Genomic DNA, 21,368 nt, shown 5'->3' on the forward strand with positions numbered 1-21,368 from the left:
AAACCCTGAAAACCATGACATTAAATTGTTTTATTTCCAAACAATACAGCTGTCTTATGATTATAAAAACAGAGTGCTGTTTTTTTGAGAAAATCAAGCACAGTCTGCAATAACTTCTCAAAACCAACAACTGTTATTGAGCTTTGTTTTTACCTTTTGCTGACCCATGAATTTTAGCTACATGATTAGCATTTTTTCTTACCCTGCATGACTGGGCCTGCTCCCTCAATGCCTGGATGCTGCTGCCATAAGCGGAGAGATCAGACATCAAAGCTTCATGTTTCTTCAGAAGAGCCTGAAAGTGGATGATAATACACAATATGCACATCTTGCCATTTTACAAATATGCCTCTGCTTAAAATATATACTTTGACTCCATACAAAGGGAACGTGGGTTTTTCGGAGCTGCCAGCCTTGTGACTCTCATGGGAATAATCACTTCTATTTATTCACAGGCTAGATAGTGGCCCTAATGCTTCTGGTGCTTTGCCTCTACCTTATCTCAGCAACATTCTTTTGTTCTGACCAGAAATAACTATCTCTAGAGTGATATGGGTAAGTTTAAAGTGAGCCTTTAAACTGCACTTCATGTTGATAAAATGTCAGTCAGCACTGCCTGGGCCATGGAGTTTGACTGCAGAATGATATCAATAAAACAAAACCAGACAAAAAAAATTACTTCCAGACTAATGAACTGCTGAAAACTAGACTCATACTGAAATGCTCATCCCATGAGGAATTTGCTGATATTATTTTCATTATACTTAAAAAAACAAATCCCTGTAAAAGAGTAAATACAGAGGTAAAGCTTCCTCACAGTTGGTTTAATACTGAGCAGCAGAATTTCATGTGTAATAGCAACTAAGACACAGGAAAATATGTCATCTTTTGACTAAGAGCCAAAATCTTGCTTAATGCAAGAATCTGCCCTCTTTGTTGAGAATCTTGAAATTATTACAGCTAATTTTTTTATCACTGGACAAATCCTCACTGTACTTATGCAAAATTGATTTGAACAAGAATCTCAAATACCTCAGCAGAGTCTTCATCTTTTCCATAGTCTGTACTGCCTACAATGGGCTCCTTTTCCCTCATCCAAGATTCAGCCTCATTAGCATCAGCAAAGTACTGCTGAGCCTGCAGGGAATCCTCCAAGTCCTGTCGACGCTGAGATGCTTTGGCTTTCAGAGAGTCCCACTTCTGGTTTAGTTCGTTCAGTTTGATTTTCACATCCTCAGCTGCAAAGTGTCCTATGGAACAGAAGCAGAGGGAACTGAAGGACTTCAGCAGACAAAACCAACAGACATGAAAAGATTACAAGTAATTCTTCAAAGTCACAGAAATTAGACCAATTTAAAGCCTATTTAGACTAGAATTATAAAAACATAACTCAGCTGGTCATTTTGCCTTAGTCTGCAAAGCACTGAACCTGTCAATCAAACTGTACTGGTATATCTTAATTATTAGGAATGAGACACATCATAACATTTCTGTGATGAAAGAGAAAAGGTCATCTCTTTCCAGAGTTCTGTCAGCAGACAAATATTATTTCAGACCGGCAAGACTTTTTTTTTTTTTGCATTTTCGTGTTAAAAACAGTCAGTCAGAAATAAAGATGCCTATTTATTTAAAAGCAAGAATTACTGTCTTTGTAGAGAATTCTCTCTCACACCATGATTATGTATCTCTGATAGAACCCTTCAACAGATTTAATTATAGAGACTAAATACAATAGGCACAAAATTGCTAAGTAAGTGTTCATCAAGAGTAGACACATCTGTCAAAATTTTGACAGGTTCCCATCTAGGGACCTATTTTTATTTTCAGGTGAAAGATGACCAGGAGTTCATCCTGCTAGCAACTACCTGCCTATTATCAGGATAAAATCACGCAATAATTCTTAACTGTGCTGGGCCAGACAACAAAAGACTGTGCCAGAGTTTAAAAATATTGAGACATACCTTCTTCCACCATAGCATTTCCCTTCTGTGTGACTGCTTTAATGCGAGGCTCATGGCCTGCAATTTCTGCCTGCAAGGCCTGGTGCTTCTTGAGCAGGTTCTGGACGCCAATTAAGTCCTTGCCTGAAAGATACAAAATAATTAATCAGCTAAATCAGTCATTAGATGAAACAAAAACTTCAAGGCAGCTGCAGCCAGACAAGCTTGCACACAGAGAACTCTAACAATGAAGACAGAGCACTATGGAAACTATATTTATATTATAAATAAACACCGGAATTATATAAGTAACGTAACAGAGACCCAGGGGCGATGGCAAATATGTAACTCTGGCAATGTTAATTACACCAAACAGCTCTGAAACTTTCAGAGAATGTTCTATAAAGATACAATTCACAACAGAGCAATTCTGACATCTAAATCCTAGAGATACCAGGATGGACCAACCTCGGTTTGTTGAAGCTGCAATAGGTTCTTTTTCCCTAATCCAGGTCTCTTCATCCTCAATGTCACGGAAAAGCTGCTGCAGGCGAAGAGAATCTGCGAGTTTCTGCTTGCGAGCCACCATGGGGTCCTTGAGAGCTTCATAACGAGCCACCAAAGCTTCTTGTTTCTTCTTGATATTGTCAGCATCAAAGTGCCCAGCCTCCTGGAACTGGCGTGCCTGGATGGTAATGCCATCTATCCGATCCTAAAATTGATCCAGCAACAGCATTAGGTCAGAATTCTGCGAGGTGGCTGCAGTGACTGAGAAGTTAATTTCTATTAAAGTTGTAATTTTAGACACATATAAGTTATGTTTCAGCTCAAAATTATTTTTCATAAGCAAACCATAAAACTCAAAGATAAAAAAGTTATAGAAAACCAGATCTGCTAAGGTGTATGACTGAGCATATCTGAAAATACATCTTTTGAGTAAACAGATCTGAAAATAGGAATAAAAATTATTTCCTTACCTGATGGGCAGCAACATCTGCCTCTAGCAGTGCATGTTTCTTCTGAAGATTCTGAACATTAGTAAGATCTTTTCCATAATCATCAGAAGCCAAGTGTCCTTCGACTTCATACAGCCAGAGCTCAATGTCCTCCACATTGCGATTAAACTGCTGCTGCTGATTGGCTTCCCGCAGTTTTATACCTGAGAGACACGGGCAAGGGGAGAACAGGACAACCTAAGTCAAGTGGAAACTGAAGTTAACTCATTTCCTGTCTTGTCCCAGCTAAACTCTCAAGAAATTTGCCCATATTCTTCTGAGCAAGTCGTACCTTTCAGCTCAGTGGCCTCCAGAAGTTTCTTCCACAAGCTGATGACTTCATTCATGCGAGCTGCCACCTCATCAGATGCGTAGTGCTTGACATCAATCAGCTTCTGGCCAGCTTTCTCCAGGGCATCAATACGACTCTGGTTAGCAGACAGCTCTGCTTCAAAAGCCTGGTGTTTCTGAACTTTACCTTGCAAGTTCGATGGATCCTACAGATGAAGGAAGAAATAGAATATTTCAATATAAAATCAGTACCCAAAGGTGTCTGAAGAATTTTTGAAATTGGACTATATTTATAGACATGCTATGGTGTAACCAGAGGATTTGGTGCTAAAATATGCCTTAAATCAGAATTCTTAAGCTACTGGATAGGGATGATTACTACATGATGGGAAAATGCCTCTTAGGGTCAGGAAGAAATTAGACAATTCCTCCTGTTGTCATTAATACCACCGATTATCAGCAACATTTTGGCTGATGTTGCCTTGTGTCGTTAGACTGATCAGGCCTGGTACTGCCTTAAAAGCATTCTACCATTCATCTTTGTGTTTACCTTGTACGCCTCATCAGTTGCAGTTTTCATCTTTTCATTAACCCAACTCTTGAGCTCATCAGAATCTCGGAAAAACTGCTGCAGATGGAAAGAATCTGCCAGCTGAGCACGGCGGTACATGGCTCTTTCATGAAGGGCATTTCGGCGGCTCAGCAGCTGAAAAAAGAAAGTAAAAGGTTTTTAAATTCTTCAAGCTCGTAAGAGCCACCACTGCACCCCTCTTGGGACAACTCCACTGACTTATCCTATACTGAAGTCAAACCATGTAAAATAATGAAGCAGAACAAGATTTAAAGTCTACAGTCCAAATGCATTTTGGATACTTACAGCATCTCTGCGTGTAGCAACATCATCCATGGCATAGTGGTTATTCTGAATCAACTTGGTAGCAAACTCATCTAATGCCTAGAGGGAAAACAAGTTTCCATTTATTTGGTGTAATAGAAATTGCTTATGCAAATTTGCTTAGTATATCAATTCCCCAAAGTTTATCACAGTAAAACTGGCAGAAAGCCATTAGCAGATCTGTCATTATACCCTTTTCTCTCTATACTCTCATCCTCTCCCATGTGGAAGAGTGCAGGTTTTTGACAAATATTCATCCACCTGTGCGCTGATACGATAAGGAAGCACCAGGTTACCCAGCTCTGAGACAGAAATCAAGCCCTATCCCACACCTTTTCCACTATTTTTCATTTCAGAGAAAATACCTGTTATTTAGAGATAATACATCCCACATAATATATCATTCTGCAAAGCAAACCCCATCCTTTACCACCCTCTAGCAGTGTCTCTTCCCCAGTCAATCAATAAACACCCTTGTTTCACTTTTTGTCCACTCACTGATGACCTAATGCCAATGTCTTACTGTGATTTTCTCCTCTTGGGCACTTAGGGATTTCTCAAAGTCTTCATGCTTCTTTAGAAGAGCCTCCACACTGTCCAGAGAATCACCAAGGTCTTCATTCAGCAAAAATGCCTGAAGTAAGGACACAAACACATTTTTATACTCATTTTCCATACTCAGCTGCTCTAAGTGAGCTCAAGCACAGCCAGGGATATTTTCTGCCATGTTATTACTGAAAGGTAAAGATGGCATAACTGGCATGGTATTTGCTTTATGCTTCTAACAGCCAATAATTCTTTTTAGCTTCTTATTCAACCAGTATTTTACAAGAGTTAACACACATAAAAGCCACATCAAGCCCACTTTTCACAGCTCATAGTTTCAGCATTAGATGGAAACAGCCATTGCACCACTTCAGGCAGTCAGATAAGTAACTCTGCACAGCACCCACTCACTAGTGGGTGTTCATGGCACTGCCAGCAAGCAATACCAATTGCTTAAGCTTACAGAGGACTACTCAGAAATTCAAGTCCACCATATCTAGAGAATTCAAAGATATGCACTCACTTCTTGTTTGCTCATCCAGTTGTCAACTTGTTCAGTGTCTCTGTAGAAAAGCTGCAGGTCCATGCACTGCTCATACTGCTGTCTGCGGAGCTCCCACAGCTCCAGCAAGGCAGATCTTTCATCTGAGAGGATGGTCAGCTAATCAATTGGGAAGAGGAATATATAATAATTTTATTTAACACTCTAGTTCACTTCCATCTCACTGTAAAATCAAACTGTGACTCTAAAAAAGTGGTTAGCAATGAATTGAGAATGACCTTCTGTGTAAACAATGAAATCTCCAGATTCAAATATGATCAGCCTTTTCAATTAAGGGACACAGAAGAAAGAGACAAAATTCTTCTAGGAGCTTTTGCTCTCAACTTACCTTTTCTTTAACTTCATCAGAAGCATAGTGCCCAGCAGAGAGCAAAGCCTGGCCTGACTCATCAGCAGATTTGAAGCTGTCTTCATGGGCATCAATTTCTCCCTAGGGAAGATGTGAAAAAGTTGTTAACAACATTTATCTTAGCACAGAGTGTCAAATTACCTTACAGTGCACATAAGGTAGGTATAAATTTCTACATTAAAATGAAACTAAGAGTTTGAGTTGTATTCTTTCTGCTTAATTACAGGAATTCCTTATGATGGAGAGGTAAAACAGTTATTAGTCTAACTGGCTGGTATCAGACCTATTGTTTAATAAAATATTACCATAAGCATTCTTAAATGCTTAGTAATTAGGATATATCTACCATCTAGAAAAAATTTAAAAATATTAAATCAGGACAGCAATCCAGTACTGAGTTAGTTGCATGATCAAAGCATTCCAGTGCTACAACACTGACTCAGAGACTGTGTTAGACATACAAATCAGAGGGCTGCTGACTGGATTTGGCTGTATAACCACCCTACCTTATGTTCCTGATGTCTGTCTAGAAGGGCTTCTGCCCCAGCCACATCATTGGCAAGCTCATCAGCATTTATGAGAGCCTTCATCTCAGTCACCCAGCTGGTGAGGTCTCGGAAGTCTGCGAGAAAGCGCTGCAGCCTTTGGTAAGCAAAGGAAAAAATGATTGGGAATAATTAATTTGCAGTTTCTCTCCTCTTTCCCCAAAGAAAGGGTTACAATCATAAAAGTTGTTCCTCAGATACAAATAAAACAATACAAAAATGTGCTCAGAATATTAAATAACTAAATATGCTTTCGATCAAAAAACAAGTCTTTTGAAGTTATGAAAATGTTGGGTTCTAAATCAATGCTTCAAAGATGTATTTTGCATAGAACTTATATAGTAAGTAAAATTAATACTCCTAACTACACACTGAGGACAACAGAAATCAAAATACAGTTCTCAAGATAATCCACAGGGCTGTTTCTGTCACAGCCATAACAGTGGGGGGGGGGGGAGGGAACTGACAGAAAATTTCAACTGCACATGCCTCAGCCTTAAAACAAGCAAACAAGACCTCAAATTCCTTCCAGAATGCCTTTAGCCGTTGCCTTTGGCATATGCTTAACACTTATCAGCAAAAGTGATCAGCTTCTGTTTCCCTTTTACATTTGCTGTTAATTGTTTTGAAGATACTATGGCAGGGAAGGTAAAGATTCTTTGTGTGGATCTCCACTGCCAAAAATCCCACATCATGGGAAGGAACAAAGGGCAGAAAAACAAAACCAGAAAGGATATAAACTAACCACCATATCAGGATTAGTTTGTTTTTAGTATGGCTTCTCAACAGTGATCTAACAGGTTATGTTTCAGAGACCAGGTGAGTATAGACACAAGACTGGATGAAGACAAATTCCACAGCAGAAAACACCTACCACAGAAACAGGGAATTCATTTGGTCTGGGACAATATATTAAACAACCTATCATACCTCAGTATTCATAGAGACTCTTAAACACTAGTGAACAGATTTATAATAAAAGTATTTAAAAAGCTTCTTCTTTTCAGCAAAATTGAAACATAGTCAGATAATGTACTTCAAAATGCTCGTCTCAACTCAGATAGAGAAAATAGCAAATGTCCTAAGACATCATGTGTCTATTTTCACAGTTGATCCACATCCAGAGAATGATTAAAGCTGCAATAATTTTTCAAGCATATAAATATTTCTTTTATTAGAAGTTAGCATAAAATAGAATTTGGTGAACAAGACTGCTCTGAAAACACCAGAATCACTCCAAAATTTTGGAAATGGCACCCCTTTCTTCTCCTTCCAAGAGCCCTCTGTGAAATGTGAAGGAGGGAAGCACCAGTGTCCTGCTGCATGACCCACCTGTAGGAGTCGTTGAGGCGAGCGTGTCTCTCTGCTGCCAGCGTCCGGATCTGCTCCCAGTTGGCAATGAGCTCCTCCCGCTTCACTTGAATTTGGGAAGCGTTTATTGGGTGAGACTGCTGCAAACGGTCAGCTTCTGCACACAGGGCCTTCACCTAAAGCCAGGCACAAACTGGGAGTGAGCTTCCAGCCTTTTACAAGCTGGTTAGCTCGTTTAAACTGTAGATAAATACATCTCACAGGGGTACCTTATCTTCCAGAGCTGCCAGGTCTCTTTCCAGGCCTTCGTGCTTGCGCAGTAATGCCTGCACACTGGCTAAGTCTCTGCCAAAATCATCTGAGGCCATCAACTGCCCTTTCTCCTTAATCCAGCTGATTGTTTCATCCACATCCCTTCAAAACAAAGCACAGATTGAAAGCAGTTTGTCTTGTATGGTAAAAGGAAGGAAGGAAGCAGGACGTGTTCCCATATGTGTGCCAGAAGTACTGGAATACAAACTCACATATATAAACACTGCAGCCAACTACAAACATCCTTTAAAAAACCAAATAAATAGACTTTCTTTGCACCTCAAGAAATTCTGAAGTGTATTACCAGGCCACTGTCACCAGATGCAAACCAGGAATTACAGCACCACTGAGCAGTGCCATGGAGTGGATCCATGTCCACTTAATTACAGCAAATCTCAAAACGCTGTAGATGGAGATGAGAATAGAAAGACATTGCTCAAAGTCTCCAGAACAATTAGGCTGATATCCAACAAAAAAGGCACATCCCATTTAAGGCTCCTCTAGGACAGAACTGGAGGAAAAAGCCCTCAGAAGAAAGGAGAGCAACACTGCCATTAGCAGGAATGAACACAGCTGCCAAGTTCTGAAAAGCTCCATCAGAATCACCATTCTAAAGTAATTGTAGAACAACGAGGTCTTCATTCAGCAAGTCATGCAGAAGAGCAAGGCAAAGCCATAGGAGACAGTAGCTTTTTTCACACTGTGTGCAGCTGAATGCATCATTAAACACCCACACAAGGGTTACATCATCCAGCAGATCCAGCCAAGTTCATACCTGTTGAAACGCTGAACTTCAGCTGCCCCAAAGAGTTTTCCTTGCCTCTGAAGGGCAAGTCCCTTAAGACGCTGCCAGCTTGCATTTACTTCATCTTGTTTGGACTTTATCAGTTCCTCTTCAGGGTGTGTTTCCTGGCAAGCAAAGGAAAAACGTTATTTTCATGTGTTCTTTGATTTTACATCCATTGACAAAACGCTGCTGGTCTTCAAGAGATCAATTTATAATTACTGTACTTTCCAGATGATCACCCAATTCAATAGTTTCCCTGAAATTTTACTGTGCAAACATTCAATACTCTTGTAGTGTTTTCCCTATATAGTAATTAGTCCATGGGAAGAGGGCTGTAAATAGTATCTTCTTTTTCCCTGGAATGAAACACTTCCTGCCCTGCCTCCATCCTTGATCAGGCCCCAGATATCAAACCAGAAGAGATACTAAATCTCCTTGTCCAAGGGAAATAAATTTAACCCAAATATGACAGTTTCTCTTACTAATCACTACTCTCCACATTTTCAGGAACATTCCCAGATGGGGCTGTTATTCAGACTGTTCAGCAGAAGAACAAGTGAATCAAATGGTGACCATTTAAGGTGAAGAGAGCCAAGTACCCATGCAAAGCAAAGCTTAAAGATCTTCCCCAAACCAGAGGGGAAAGAGGGGAAGTTACAGACAAATGTTTGCTGTGATAACTCACTTGCCAAGAGAGATTTTCAACACCCATAAATGCTTACCTGGATAAGTTTGCCAGCAAACTGGTTCACTTCATTTACTCTTTCTTCATGAGCTGCAAGGTCTGTCTGGAACTCTTCAAACTTCTTTTGCAAAACTTCAACATGCTCTAAGTCCTGTCCAAGTTCTTCTGATGTCACTATTGCTTCCTAGCACATTGAAAAAAAAAAAAGTTAATTTCAGTATATCCTATGGGAAATCACTATTAAAAATTAGGAAGCAAACTGTCCTAATTTTCAATAGGTCAAAGACAATCATAGTGTTTAAGGTCAGATTTAAAACTCCAAAATTTATTCATTAAACTCTATTCTCTGCCCCAACACCTACCCATTATTGCAGAAAATATGCAAGATCACAAACAGGATTATTCTGTCATCTTACTTGGTCATATTAATTTTTCAAGTACAAATTTTTAGCACACAGTGACTAGAATTTGTTCCTTTTTACACTGTTTATGTTTTTACAGCATTTGCTGTAGACTTCTGATGCAAGATTTCTGCACAAAAAGCACAGTCTCGTGTTCAGTAACAGTTATACAGGGTTTACAGTTTGAACCCACAGTGATACAAAATAGCAAACCACCATTTAAAGAAACCAGTGTGATTATTTTGTGGCTTTTTTTCCCTTTTGATAGTGTGGTTTGTGGTCGGCTTGCTTAGAGTTCAAAGAATCAAGAGCCAACAGTCCTCCTACAGTTCATTTCCTTACAATGTATATCTAAAGATATTTCAATCATTTAGTAACTATTTACACACTGCTTGCTGCTTGGGCTGGCTCTTTCAAATAATTTAGAATATTTATTAAAAAAATTTTTGCTTTTACATGTTGAAGATTTCCCTTAGAGGAAACTTCAGTTTTATTTGTCTTCTCAAAGCAAAGAATGAATTGATTATGCTAAAAGTGCTCTCCAACACACAGGCTTCCTCTTAGACTAATAACTTTTATTGTGGCTGCAAAAGAACAGCAGTAGTTTGCACACATTCTGCTGACTGAATGTGAATAACTAAATAAAACGTACAGGTGCCTTTCTGAGACTACTTGGCCTCCAGCAACTCTATGATGAGAAAAATTTTTCACATAAACACATCAAATTTCCCATCAAGGACATAATAACGGGAAGTAATTATAGACCTTATCATTGATCCAGTCCAAGACATCTTCACATTCTCGTAAATATTGCACCAACTTCTGTGCTTGCAATAATTTGACTCCCTTCTCTCTCATCTTTTCCATCAGTAATTCCCATAGTCGGTGCAGTTCCTGCAGCCGAGTCTGAAACAAAAGGATGTTGTTATTAAAATCCTCTGTCAAAGAAGATGAGATTTATTCCCTTCCTGTCCTTAACAGCAGATTTATTTATTTTTCTGAAGTTTTACATTCTAGATCTTATTTTGGGCAAAGGATGAGGGACAAACTTCATGATTTCACCTCCAGTAAATAGTTTTCAAATTACGTAAAGTGTTGTAACACAAAATCAGAAATTATTGAACTGAGTATTTAGACAGTTGTTATTAATTAGAGAAGCAATCAAATAGTTATCTTTATGTAACTATGAGCTAAACATCTTGAGATAAAATTTGATTTAAATTCTATGCTAATATGAAGTCATACCTAAAATTTGCTGCTCTCCCCTTCAAATGTTCAGTCTTTTATATAAAAGTCAACTACCAATAAGTGAATCACATCTTCCTTTGGGAATTTATTCTTATTTCAGATAACACATTTGTTTCAAGTCAAACTTATGCCATTTCACTTTATTTTAACCACTTCTCAACACTAAACAGTTAATATATTTAGCTAACATTGTGAAGTGACATGATATGGACATACTAGGAGCAATTACTAGGTTTAATACTGAGTTTCTCTGGCTGCTCTTGGCCTTTCAAAACTATTGAGAGCCACTATAAACTTTATAGACAACAAAAAGTAAAACCTCACTCCCACACATGCATGTAACTTGCAAAACAGGAAAGTAACTGCTCCACCCATTGTCTATAACACTTTGCTCATCAGACCTGAAACTTGAAAGTCATTCAAGAGAAGCTTTTGAACATCATGGGCGGATGCCATTTAATCCACTCAGAAAGTTCAATTAAAGAGGTTTCAAGGGAGGAAAGAGCTCTCAGTACAGCCCAGAAGGATGGTGCAAACTGTCAACCAAGGAAGGAAGGAGACATTGCAAAAACAAGTTGCACTGCAGAGCCACAAACTTCACCTACTCGTATGTGGGACCCCACTTGGGTGGCCGTGACTATCGGGCGCTGGGCAGTCCGGTATGGCGTGAAGGACTGAACCAGTAAAGGCAAGTTAGAATCAAATGCTCAACTTATCAATTAAATTTGATAATCATTACAAAAACATCTCATCTTTAAAGAGTTCTCCTCAGAACTGGATCCAAAAGAAGGTATGAGCTGGGTGCTCATGAAAAGAGAAAACCACCTCTGAGCTTTACAAATACAAATTTTCTCATGATTTCACTAATCAAATACCTGTAGAATTTTAAAGAGAAGTTTTGAATATGGAGTTATCTGTGCAATCTGAACAAAGTGTTTAAGGAAAGGCCTGTAAGAGGGGTGGAGGGAAAAAAGCTTTAAAACTCACTCTTATGGTTTCAGATGCAAAATGACCTTCATTAATCATCTGATTTCCAGTCTCATCCAGTTTAACGATGGCTCCTGAATTGGCCTGCACCTCAGCTTCAAAGGCTTGGTGCTTCTGCAGCTTCCCCTGAGAAGAAAACATCAAAGAATGCAACTGATATTTGGTGCAGGGACTCTTCCACATTCCCCAGCAGCAAGATTTTAAGTGCATTTTATGCAGATTCAGGACTGACAAATAATAAAACTGCAGTTGAAATCAGTTGTATCCTGTGGTGGATCAACAGGTGGATTCAAACACCCCAGTTTTAGTTATTTCTTTCTTGTGTTTGCTCTTGCACACGACAGTGTTCAAACCCCTGAGAACTTGTCAGTTAGTTCTACCCACACAAGCTTATTTTCTAAAATATATTTTTGTGTGTGTGTGGAACAGTAAGTGATAATTCACATTTATTCACAGAGTTAAGGCATCCAACAAATTCTAGGATTAAACAAAGTTGGTTTTACACTACATTACACTGAGTAACTTTTTTTCTATGCTGATGTAGCATCTAATCCATTATTAGAAATATTCCAACTACATCAGCAAAAGAGCCAGGCTTTTGAAGAGCACTTTGCAAGGTCATGGGTATTTGCATCCATCTTTCTTCACTCTCAGATCAAGTTTCATTTCTGTGTTTGTTCTATCCCAGCTGACCTGTAACGCCCTAAAATTAACAGTACAGGAAATATAAAGTGGCAGGAGGACTTGCCTGCAAATTGCTTGGGTCTTTGTAATTTTCATCAGATGCAATCTGCAGTTTCTCTTGGATCCATTTTTCAAGCTCATCTGCATCACGCTGGAAGAACTGGAATCGATAGGAATCTTCAAGTTTTTGGCGCCTTAGAGAAGAGAGTTCCTTGAACCTGTGGTAACGGTCCAAAACTTGCTGACGCCTCTCTTGGATATCTTCTGCTGTTTCCAACACTTTTACACCACTTGGATCCATTTTCTGAAAGCAAAAATAAAACCCCATTATGTTTGTCTTACAAAACATTGGTAGATCAGGAAGAGATCCATGCAGGAATAAAGTTGTTTTTTTAAGATCACACGTGGTTTACTTACGGTCTTACTCTGTGTGTGCAGGTATGTGTATAAAATGGAAGTATCTTACATATAAATAAAACCACACTTCTAGCAGAAAGTGTTAAAGGAAAATGTACAAAGACATTTAACACCTATTTGGTTTGGACAAATATGGCTGCTGTCATATAAAGTTTGTGTCATCTCAAACTGTAGCATGCAAGTGTCCAATACAACAGCTAAAAAGTGGGTTTGTGCACAAATATGTGTAGATACAGACACAAAATGTTTCTTGTACAACATACAGTATCTCAAAACACTGTATTTAAAATATTCAATACTAAACTAAAGAATATTACTCTTCTTTGAACAGCAGTTAAGTGGCCCACATGTATCTATATATACTTACATACATATAGAGACCCAGATCTCTGTCTGATGCATCTCTTTGTTCTCTCAATTAAAAAAAAGTTACAAACACATCCTGCCTGTCTCTATATAACCTTTCAAGAACTAGTAAGGGGCTTCACAGATCTGGCCTTAGACAAGTAAGTCAAGGAGCATTTTACTTAACCAATGATCTTGCTCTGACTGAAAATCCTTCCACATTGCTTTATGCACTATAACCTAATATTGGCACCACAGGCAGCAAAGACCTGACTACTGATCTACTTTTTCTCTTTTTTTATTAAAATTGTGACAAACTTTAATTTTCAGTTCCTAAACTTTCAAAAAGCAATTTGATTTTCAGTAAAAGATCTGGGCACTAGAATAGAAATGTAACACAAATTTTAAAAGTGGAACTAATATTATCATTGAAGTTTGAATATTTAACCACTTATTTAACAACTAACTGCATATCAAGAGGTTGCTGCAACAAACACTCTGTGCCTGAACCATTTTGCAATTAATGTCTTCATGTACAAGCGTTTGCACAAGTCACTCACTTAATGCTTTTCTACCATCAATTCTGTACTCTCCAAACTAAAGGTACTTCTCCTCAATCCTATCAGACAGGGAAGAAACCCAGATTAGAACTGCAGACTAAAAGGCATGGGCAATCAGTTAAAATATGTCATTAAATATTAAATTTTTATTTAGTCATTAGTTAGCTGCATGCTTTAATTAGACATCTATCTTGTATAATTGTATGGAAAACTCCACAGGTTGGAAAGTGATCTACAAGGCCCTGTTTTCCAAGCGCTTGTAAAAGGACAATCTGATAGAAAGGAACATATGGGGACGAATCCAGACATTCCTGAGCTACCCTTCCAAGGTCCCCACCCTGCAGAGGACAGCCGTGCCAGCAGCACTCCTTGCTCCCATGAACTCTGAGCCCCAACTGCACTGCGGCACTTGCAGGAAGGAATGAAAATTCAGCTTTGCTTTTTCTTCCACTCATTACTGTCAAAAGAGGGCAAAGAAAAAAAAAAACACCCCGGTGTGTGCAGACTGTGTTACATAAACAAAACCCAGGTTTTGCCTGGCAGTGCTACCAAAATCTCCACTTGATTAGTGTATCTGAGTATTAAAAGCTCAAACCCCTGAACATAACTCGAGCTCAAGCACAGATATGATTGCCTGAGAAGCAGCTGTTTTTTCCAGCACTCTTTCAAACAGCCCTTTTCCTCCAGGAAAGGAAGTTAATGCTAAAAACTTCTTTCCTGCCTTGTCATGCTGTGTTTGAATCCTAACAACACTTCTTTTAAACTGCATTGTGCTCTGCAATAACACAGTGGCAGCTGGTCTAAAGTACTGCATGGCTGGAGCCCCTCTGCTGGTTCTGGTTTTGAGCAGTGCTGGGAGAAAATTAAATCAGTCTCTGGAACACTGTACACTCATTCACTGTACAATACAACTCAACTAGTACTTCAATATTAAAAATAACCTCTGCAAAGTCATTTGAAAACATTCTAAATTATTTAATTATTTACATTATTAATCTAGGGAAATATTTAAATTACTTAAATTATCATTTCAAACATTGTTACGATATTGAAAGCCAAATGGGAGACCTTCTGTAATTTACCCTGGGAGCTGGTTTGCCTCTCACCACGCAAGCCAGGCAATCTGGCTCCTCTTTTTGCTGGAATTGGTTAAAAGAAAGGCTCTTTTTGTAACTACAGTGGAGCGAGTCAATTGTAAAAGAAGTGCTTTAGTGTAGCAATAATGGACTGTTCTTCCTGCAGCCCCAGCCGACGTCAGCAGTGTCTGTGCTGCCAGAGCCACCAGGGAGCTGGGAACTCAAAAGTCATGGATGCTGCAGAACAATGCAGTCTCCCTCCCTCCCAAGGTATCACCTCCAACTGCAGCTCTCTGGAGTTCCAAGCACCCATCCAAAGACATTCCCAAAACTTCTTGGTTCAACTACACCCTTTGAAGACACCTAGGATACACCTCTGCACTTCTTGCACAAATCCCATCAACTAAAAGTTGTGCTTTGTGTTTTTGAGGTGAAGAGCACTGGGATGTGACTGTGCCAGGCTGTCCCCAGATAACCAGCGTCATCCCCGCTGCCCCGCCCGGCACAGCCGGTGCAGGGCGATAAGGACGGGGCTGGGGGAACTTTCCAGGCCCCAGACAGCAGAGCTGGAATGTCCTGGTGACATTTCATACCTCCTTTCATGCTGTAAGACTGACATTAGGTCAGCTTATGTCTTTAAAAAAATCAGAAATGCTTCTTCACACTGCACCGTTTTGGTGATGTTATTCAAAAAGAAAAAAACAAAACAGCCAACAAAAAGAAGTGGGAAAATAAGGGAAAAAACCCAAAACAACAAAACAAACTTATTTCTTTCATCCTTCCATCTATGCCTTCCCCAGTCAATACAAACTATACATAACAGCACACTAAAATATACAACTGCAGGTATTTACAGACACCGCAGTGCAACAATGATGATGTCAGCAACACCATTCAAGTTTGGGAACAGCAGAATCGAGGTGGGTTCAACAGGAATTACAGCGGTGCCACACAGCAGAGCTGTCAGCATTTCTCTTACCAAAACATGTTTTCAGGGATTTAAAAGTACAAATGTGAAACATATTCAGTGCTAGGCAGAAGATTTTAGCGTATTTTTAAAAGCAATTACATAAAGCTTAAAAAATTTAAACTCTTCTGCCTGAAAAACAATTAGATATCAGTATATAAATATCTTCAGAAGTAGTAAAATAATTTTTTCTTCAGACAAGTCCTGATGGGTCACATATATTCAGCATACATGACCTCAGCAGTAGCCTGTAACAGAAATATTTTCCCTGCAAAAACATTCCTGCTTTCCAAGTATGCACACAGGAACAGCTCAATGTATTTTTTTTTTATGTTCATCAACATCACACATAGTCAATCTTGTCTGAAGAAGATTTAACTGGTATCAGCTACTCCCTCTTAGGGAACGGGAACAGATTGCTGATCTTTCTTCTTTAAGCAAAAAAATGGATGTGAAAATAACCTTCAAAAGGACAGAGGAAAAAAAAAAAACAACACATTTTTCCCAGCTTTCATTTCTCCCATTCACAGCTCCCTAGAAGGAGAGGAGAACCAAACCACCATGACTGCCTGGTTTAGGGAAGTCCATAAGAACTTGTACTGCTGGAAAATCAAAGAGAAATATGAAATATTTCTGAAATATGCACTGCACTGGCTCCTGCAAAGGGAGCCTGAGCATGTTGTTTTACAGGGAAGGAGCTAAAGGATGCCATATCCTATCCTAGAAATTTAAAACACTATTGGGACAAAATTAATGCCCGGCTTTTTGGTTTGTTGAATTTAACTATACAAAATAAAGACATTTTAAGGTTAGACTACATGCAGCAGAACTGTTCAAATATGCTATTAAGGAAGGTCACTAACAGCCCCAAATCTCCATAAAGTCCAAGCCAGAAAAACCAGACAAGCACTGCAGTACCAAAAAAAAAATAAAATTCCAAGATGTGCTGAAGTTGCTGCTTGATGCTGTAGACTTCTACAGAATAACCACAGTGCAGGTAAAATTCAAACCAGCCCCAAAATTTAAGCAGGTATTGCAGGGACACAGAAACTGTCGCATTAGAAGAAAAAAGAAATGTAAATTGTTTAATCCAAAGTGGTTGCAAAGCTGGTGATTTAGGCTGACAAGAGGGTTTGAGCACAGCCTCAACTATGCATTTTTGAAACATGAAGACAGATAATGACTTGTTCATTTTTAGGCATTTAATCTTAAAACAAGAGCAGTTGAATTGCCCATCTGAATTTGGTGTCTTTACATAGAAGAGGGCTTTTTTGGATTTGTTTTTGCTTTAACATCAGAGACATTTGATAAAACTATGCAGGGCTGGCAAGGACTGCACTCTGCTGAGACTCCTGAGAAAGCAAATTACCTTGACTGCATTGCAGAAATGCAGAGTTTACAGGTAATATAAGATTATATAATTAACCCCAGCGTTTTTCATCCCCATTTATTTTCTTTTCATTATCATTTTAATTGCAGTATAAACATTTACATCACTACCATTTCCAAATGAAATCTAGTTGCCTGCGTACCCCAGCTGAAGTCTGATCCATACATCCCATTTATTTTATCACCACTGAAACAGAAGCATCACTGTGTAGAAACAGTTACACCACAACAACCCAAGGATTATAAATTTGTGCAAGTGGATGAATAGGAACCAAAGCCAACTTTGAATGCACAATGTTCTACACTGTAAATCTCCTCATGGTTGATTTGCAGATGCTATAAAGAAAAAGATTCAGCTCAAGTACATTTCAAAATAAAAACCTCTTGGAAAATTAATCAGTACCAAAACCTGATTATATTGAACTATAACTCCTATAAAATGTTCACACATCATGCATCACAGACAGAAATTAGGCAACTCAAAGTGTTAAAGGAAAAACAGATCAGACTCACACTAAGTGCAAATAAAGCATCTGCTGTATAGAATAAATTCAAACTAGTGGCTTTTGTTACAAACAGGTCACTGCAATAAAGGCAGGCAAGTGTGGCAAGGGCATTTCATGCATTACAGAAAAATACCTGGACTTTGACTTTACGAAACGATGACAACATGATGGAAGAATGTAGAGTCTAAAAGGGAGGGGGAAATCAAGATAACGTTCAACTAATGACCAGCATAAAGATATGGCTGAAATTTTTCTGTCACAGTACCTGTGAATTACTTTCCTTTTGCTTCCTTGTCACATAAAACAATGTGGTGTTAGTGTTACCCAAACTATTGAAAATGACAGACTCCCTCATGCAAAAGGTCACAAAATCAACAGGAAAACTTAGTTAATTCAATACCTACTAACCTTTCCAGTTAGTTCAAAACAAACCAGAAAACTACCATAACCCGAAGGTCAAAACAGAAAGTAAAGCAAGTTATCTGGACTTGGCAAATGATGGTTCTTGCTACACTTGATTACAGCATAATCAAGTGTGACGGCTTAATTTGAAGACACAAATTCAATCAGAAGGTTTGAAATGTAAGTATCTACAAAAACGTTGACTTTCAATTGCCACAACAAAAAATGGATAAGTAGCAGTTGCAACAGAAGGTATTTTTTGAGGTGTAGCTGTCAAGAGTGTCCAATCCACTGAACTTTCAGCTGAAAATTTCCTTTCTTTGCCCAACCCCACGGACATGCTGCAATCTGTGCGTGGAGAGCCGCAGCAGTGCGTGTGCCTTTGTGTCTGCTGGAGCTCGGCAGGTCTCTGTGCCATTGGCAGCGTTTCACCTGTGCCAGCTGCAGCGGGGAGCCAGCGCATTCCCCCTGTGCTGGATCCACGGGCAGCCCCGGGAGCGCAGCCCGGGCCGAGCTCTCTATCCACGGCATCTGCACTCTGCTCCACCCCATTCTTCTGCTGCCTACACTCACTCCAGGGACAAATGGAAAAAACAAACTCCCACACTACACTAAAGAAGCGGAGGAGAAAAGGGAGGAGGAATTTGTATTATTTCCTCCGATAAAGGGGAAGTGATCAATTGTCTCCAAAAAGCAATGTATTTATGATTAAAACAATATCAACCCCATAAATACATTAAATGGACCAAAAAAAGGCAGTGAAGATACTAAGCTATTTGCGTTAAATTACTAAGGTTAGTTGCAAATATCATAATTGAGAAATACAAAGTACCACCCTCACCAAGAGAAGTAAGGCCTCTCTTATCCTACTGCTGTGCAGGAGAAAAATGTGCAAAAAAAGCTTAAAATGTGTCAAGGTAACCACCATTTTTTGTTATTGTTGCTACCTTTGTTATTAAAAACATCAACCAGAATTATGTGTACTTCCTGAACTACAGATCTCATGTAAGCATTACATTTAAATCTGTTTCTTTAAATAAAATTTTATTTCAGTTTGATCAATATGGATATTGTGGCTTTTTATTTCAACAAGAACAGAAATAAATTACTTCTTGTGAATAGTGTAACCTGTTATCTTGGTTCAAGTATTTTATATAGCTTTAAAATTCCATTATTACATTACAGATCCTGCACACGATGCAGCAGAAAGCAACTCATTTTCAACCTTTTGTCCATTATCTTCTCTGCACAACCCATAAATAAGGACAAATGAAGACTTCAAGGAAGAACCCTCTGATAGTTGTATATAAATGCACAAAAATCCCACAGTGGGATTTAAAATTTGTTTTGAACAAATCTGAATCCCTGACTAAGGCCTTTTGGTGAATTCAGTCACTGGAATCTTCTGGCACTTTGCTGAAAACAAAAATGCCAAAAGAAAATGGATTATTTGTTTTCCAGAAAGATACACAACCATTTCAGGCTGATTTGTCTTTTTTTGGGTTGGTTTCTCTTTTTTTTTTTTTTCCCTGATATGTTCATTCGCCATCTCCAGACAACTGCTCTTCAAAACCTATTTAAATATGTATGAAAGACTGCTCAAGAGTCACGTACATTTTCGACTGGAACACGAACCTGGTTTATGATAAAACAGCTACCAAAAAATCCTGAACAGCCAATACGAACCTGCTGAAAAAATATACAGTGATAATTGCTTGGTTTTCCTTCAGTATCAGGGAAAATGGTTGCCCTATTGGCACATATTTATGACCCAGCAAAGCAGATTTATATTGTTATAACCAGGCAAGGTGTATGCGGGCAACAAATTAAGGAACACTTGACTTGGATTTAATTTAAATTAAAACAATAAGATAAAAATCCAGGGCAGGAACAAATCCTGATTCTTTTCAAATGAAGCAGTAGACCTTGCCCTACATACAAAGTAACACATATATGAAAGGAACAGAGGTCGGGAGGTTCCCTGGAAATGCCTCCCTGCCTGTCAGCTCTGCTGAGCCACCCCCGTGTCCGTCCGTGCCCGGAGACCCCCGGGTCCTGCGGAACGGGCTCATCCCGCGGCCCCGGCCCTTCCATCGCTCCTTCCTTCTCCTCGCCGCATCTCCTGACCTTGGACAGGGCTGGGCAGCCGCGGGAGCCATTGCTGTGCAATGATTGCCGGCGCCGCGGAGCGCCGGGGGCTCCATCCCCCGGGAATTCTCCCCGGGAAATGCTGGGTGGCAGCCCTGGAGGGACGGGCGGGCGCGGCGGGGGCTGTTACCCGCCGAGGATGTTTATTTTCCGCCTGTTTGCCCCTCCCCGGGGCGCTGAATGGGATTCCAGCCGCGGTCGCGCTGCCCAGGGCGGCTGCGGCCGCTCCCTGCCCGCCCGTCCTTCACCCGCGCCGCGCCCCCGCCCTTCGCTCTGCTCCGCTCGCCCGAGGGCCGCGGGGAGACCCCAGGCCCGGCTCTGCGGCGCCCCTCAATAACGAACCGCCCGGCGGAGCCGCGGAGGGCGAGAGCGAGCGGCGGCCGGGACGCCCGCGGAGGCAGGGCCGGCCTCTGCCTCCCCCGGCTCACCCGCACACCTGTGCCCGGCTGTGCGTGCGGGGCTGGGTGAACCCGAGCGGGGCGCGGTGAAGGCCGCGCGGCGCCCCCCGCCCGCCCTTCGTCCCATCCCCTCACCGGGTCTGTGGGTGCGCAGGGACCTCCCGCCGGCTCCGCGCCCTCCGCCACGGACCGCGCGAGGCGCCCGCGCCCTCCCTTTTATAGCCTCGCCGGAGGTGACGTCAGCGCCGCAGCGCGGCCCTGCCCTGTAGGCGGAAAGAGACGAAGGACTTCGGAAAGAATGGGGAATAAGAGGGGAGGCCACGCCCACTCGAGCTCTGCCGATGAACTATGGGGATCCGGAGAGAGCCGAGTGAATCCGGAAAAAACCGAGCAGTTCCGGGGAGACCGAGGTGTTCGGAAACATACGAGGGAGAGGGTCCGGAAGGGATCGAGAGGTTTCGGAAGGAACCGAGCGGTTCCGGAAAGAACCGAGTGGGGAAAAGGGTGCAGAGGGCGTTTGTGCCCTGCAGAGACCGGCCTCGGGCGCCACAAAATCACGATTAGAGGGGGAATTGGTTAAAATGTCCGCGCAGGGGTCGGCAGAGGGGTCTCTGCCCCCTTC

At 40.6% G+C, this 21,368-nt stretch overlaps 1 protein-coding gene across 4 annotated transcripts in view; it reads right to left on the reverse strand.

Moving 5' to 3' along the window:
- SPTAN1 (spectrin alpha, non-erythrocytic 1) overlaps positions 1–20,960 on the reverse strand; it is a 45,896-nt gene extending 24,936 nt beyond the window's left edge. For all 4 annotated transcript variants that reach the window (XM_014873174.2, XM_014873173.2, XM_088177723.1 and 1 more), the window contains exons 1-20: positions 20,882–20,960; positions 12,603–12,842; positions 11,855–11,980; positions 10,385–10,525; positions 9,256–9,402; positions 8,522–8,655; positions 7,704–7,848; positions 7,456–7,610; positions 6,085–6,220; positions 5,558–5,659; positions 5,191–5,328; positions 4,645–4,755; positions 4,104–4,181; positions 3,777–3,932; positions 3,228–3,432; positions 2,918–3,099; positions 2,409–2,652; positions 1,962–2,084; positions 1,033–1,250; positions 203–295 (exon numbers count right to left, since the gene is read on the reverse strand). In XM_014873174.2, coding sequence (XP_014728660.1) covers positions 203–295; positions 1,033–1,250; positions 1,962–2,084; positions 2,409–2,652; positions 2,918–3,099; positions 3,228–3,432; positions 3,777–3,932; positions 4,104–4,181; positions 4,645–4,755; positions 5,191–5,328; positions 5,558–5,659; positions 6,085–6,220; positions 7,456–7,610; positions 7,704–7,848; positions 8,522–8,655; positions 9,256–9,402; positions 10,385–10,525; positions 11,855–11,980; positions 12,603–12,839 — 2,871 coding nt within the window. In that variant the 5' untranslated portion in view covers positions 12,840–12,842; positions 20,882–20,960. The remainder of the gene's footprint in view (positions 1–202; positions 296–1,032; positions 1,251–1,961; positions 2,085–2,408; positions 2,653–2,917; positions 3,100–3,227; positions 3,433–3,776; positions 3,933–4,103; positions 4,182–4,644; positions 4,756–5,190; positions 5,329–5,557; positions 5,660–6,084; positions 6,221–7,455; positions 7,611–7,703; positions 7,849–8,521; positions 8,656–9,255; positions 9,403–10,384; positions 10,526–11,854; positions 11,981–12,602; positions 12,843–20,881) is intronic.
- Positions 20,961–21,368: the final 408 nt, after the last annotated feature.

The sequence above is a fragment of the Sturnus vulgaris genome, chromosome 22, assembly GCF_052056855.1.
Source record: "Sturnus vulgaris isolate bStuVul1 chromosome 22, bStuVul1.hap1, whole genome shotgun sequence".
NCBI lineage: Eukaryota > Metazoa > Chordata > Aves > Passeriformes > Sturnidae > Sturnus > Sturnus vulgaris.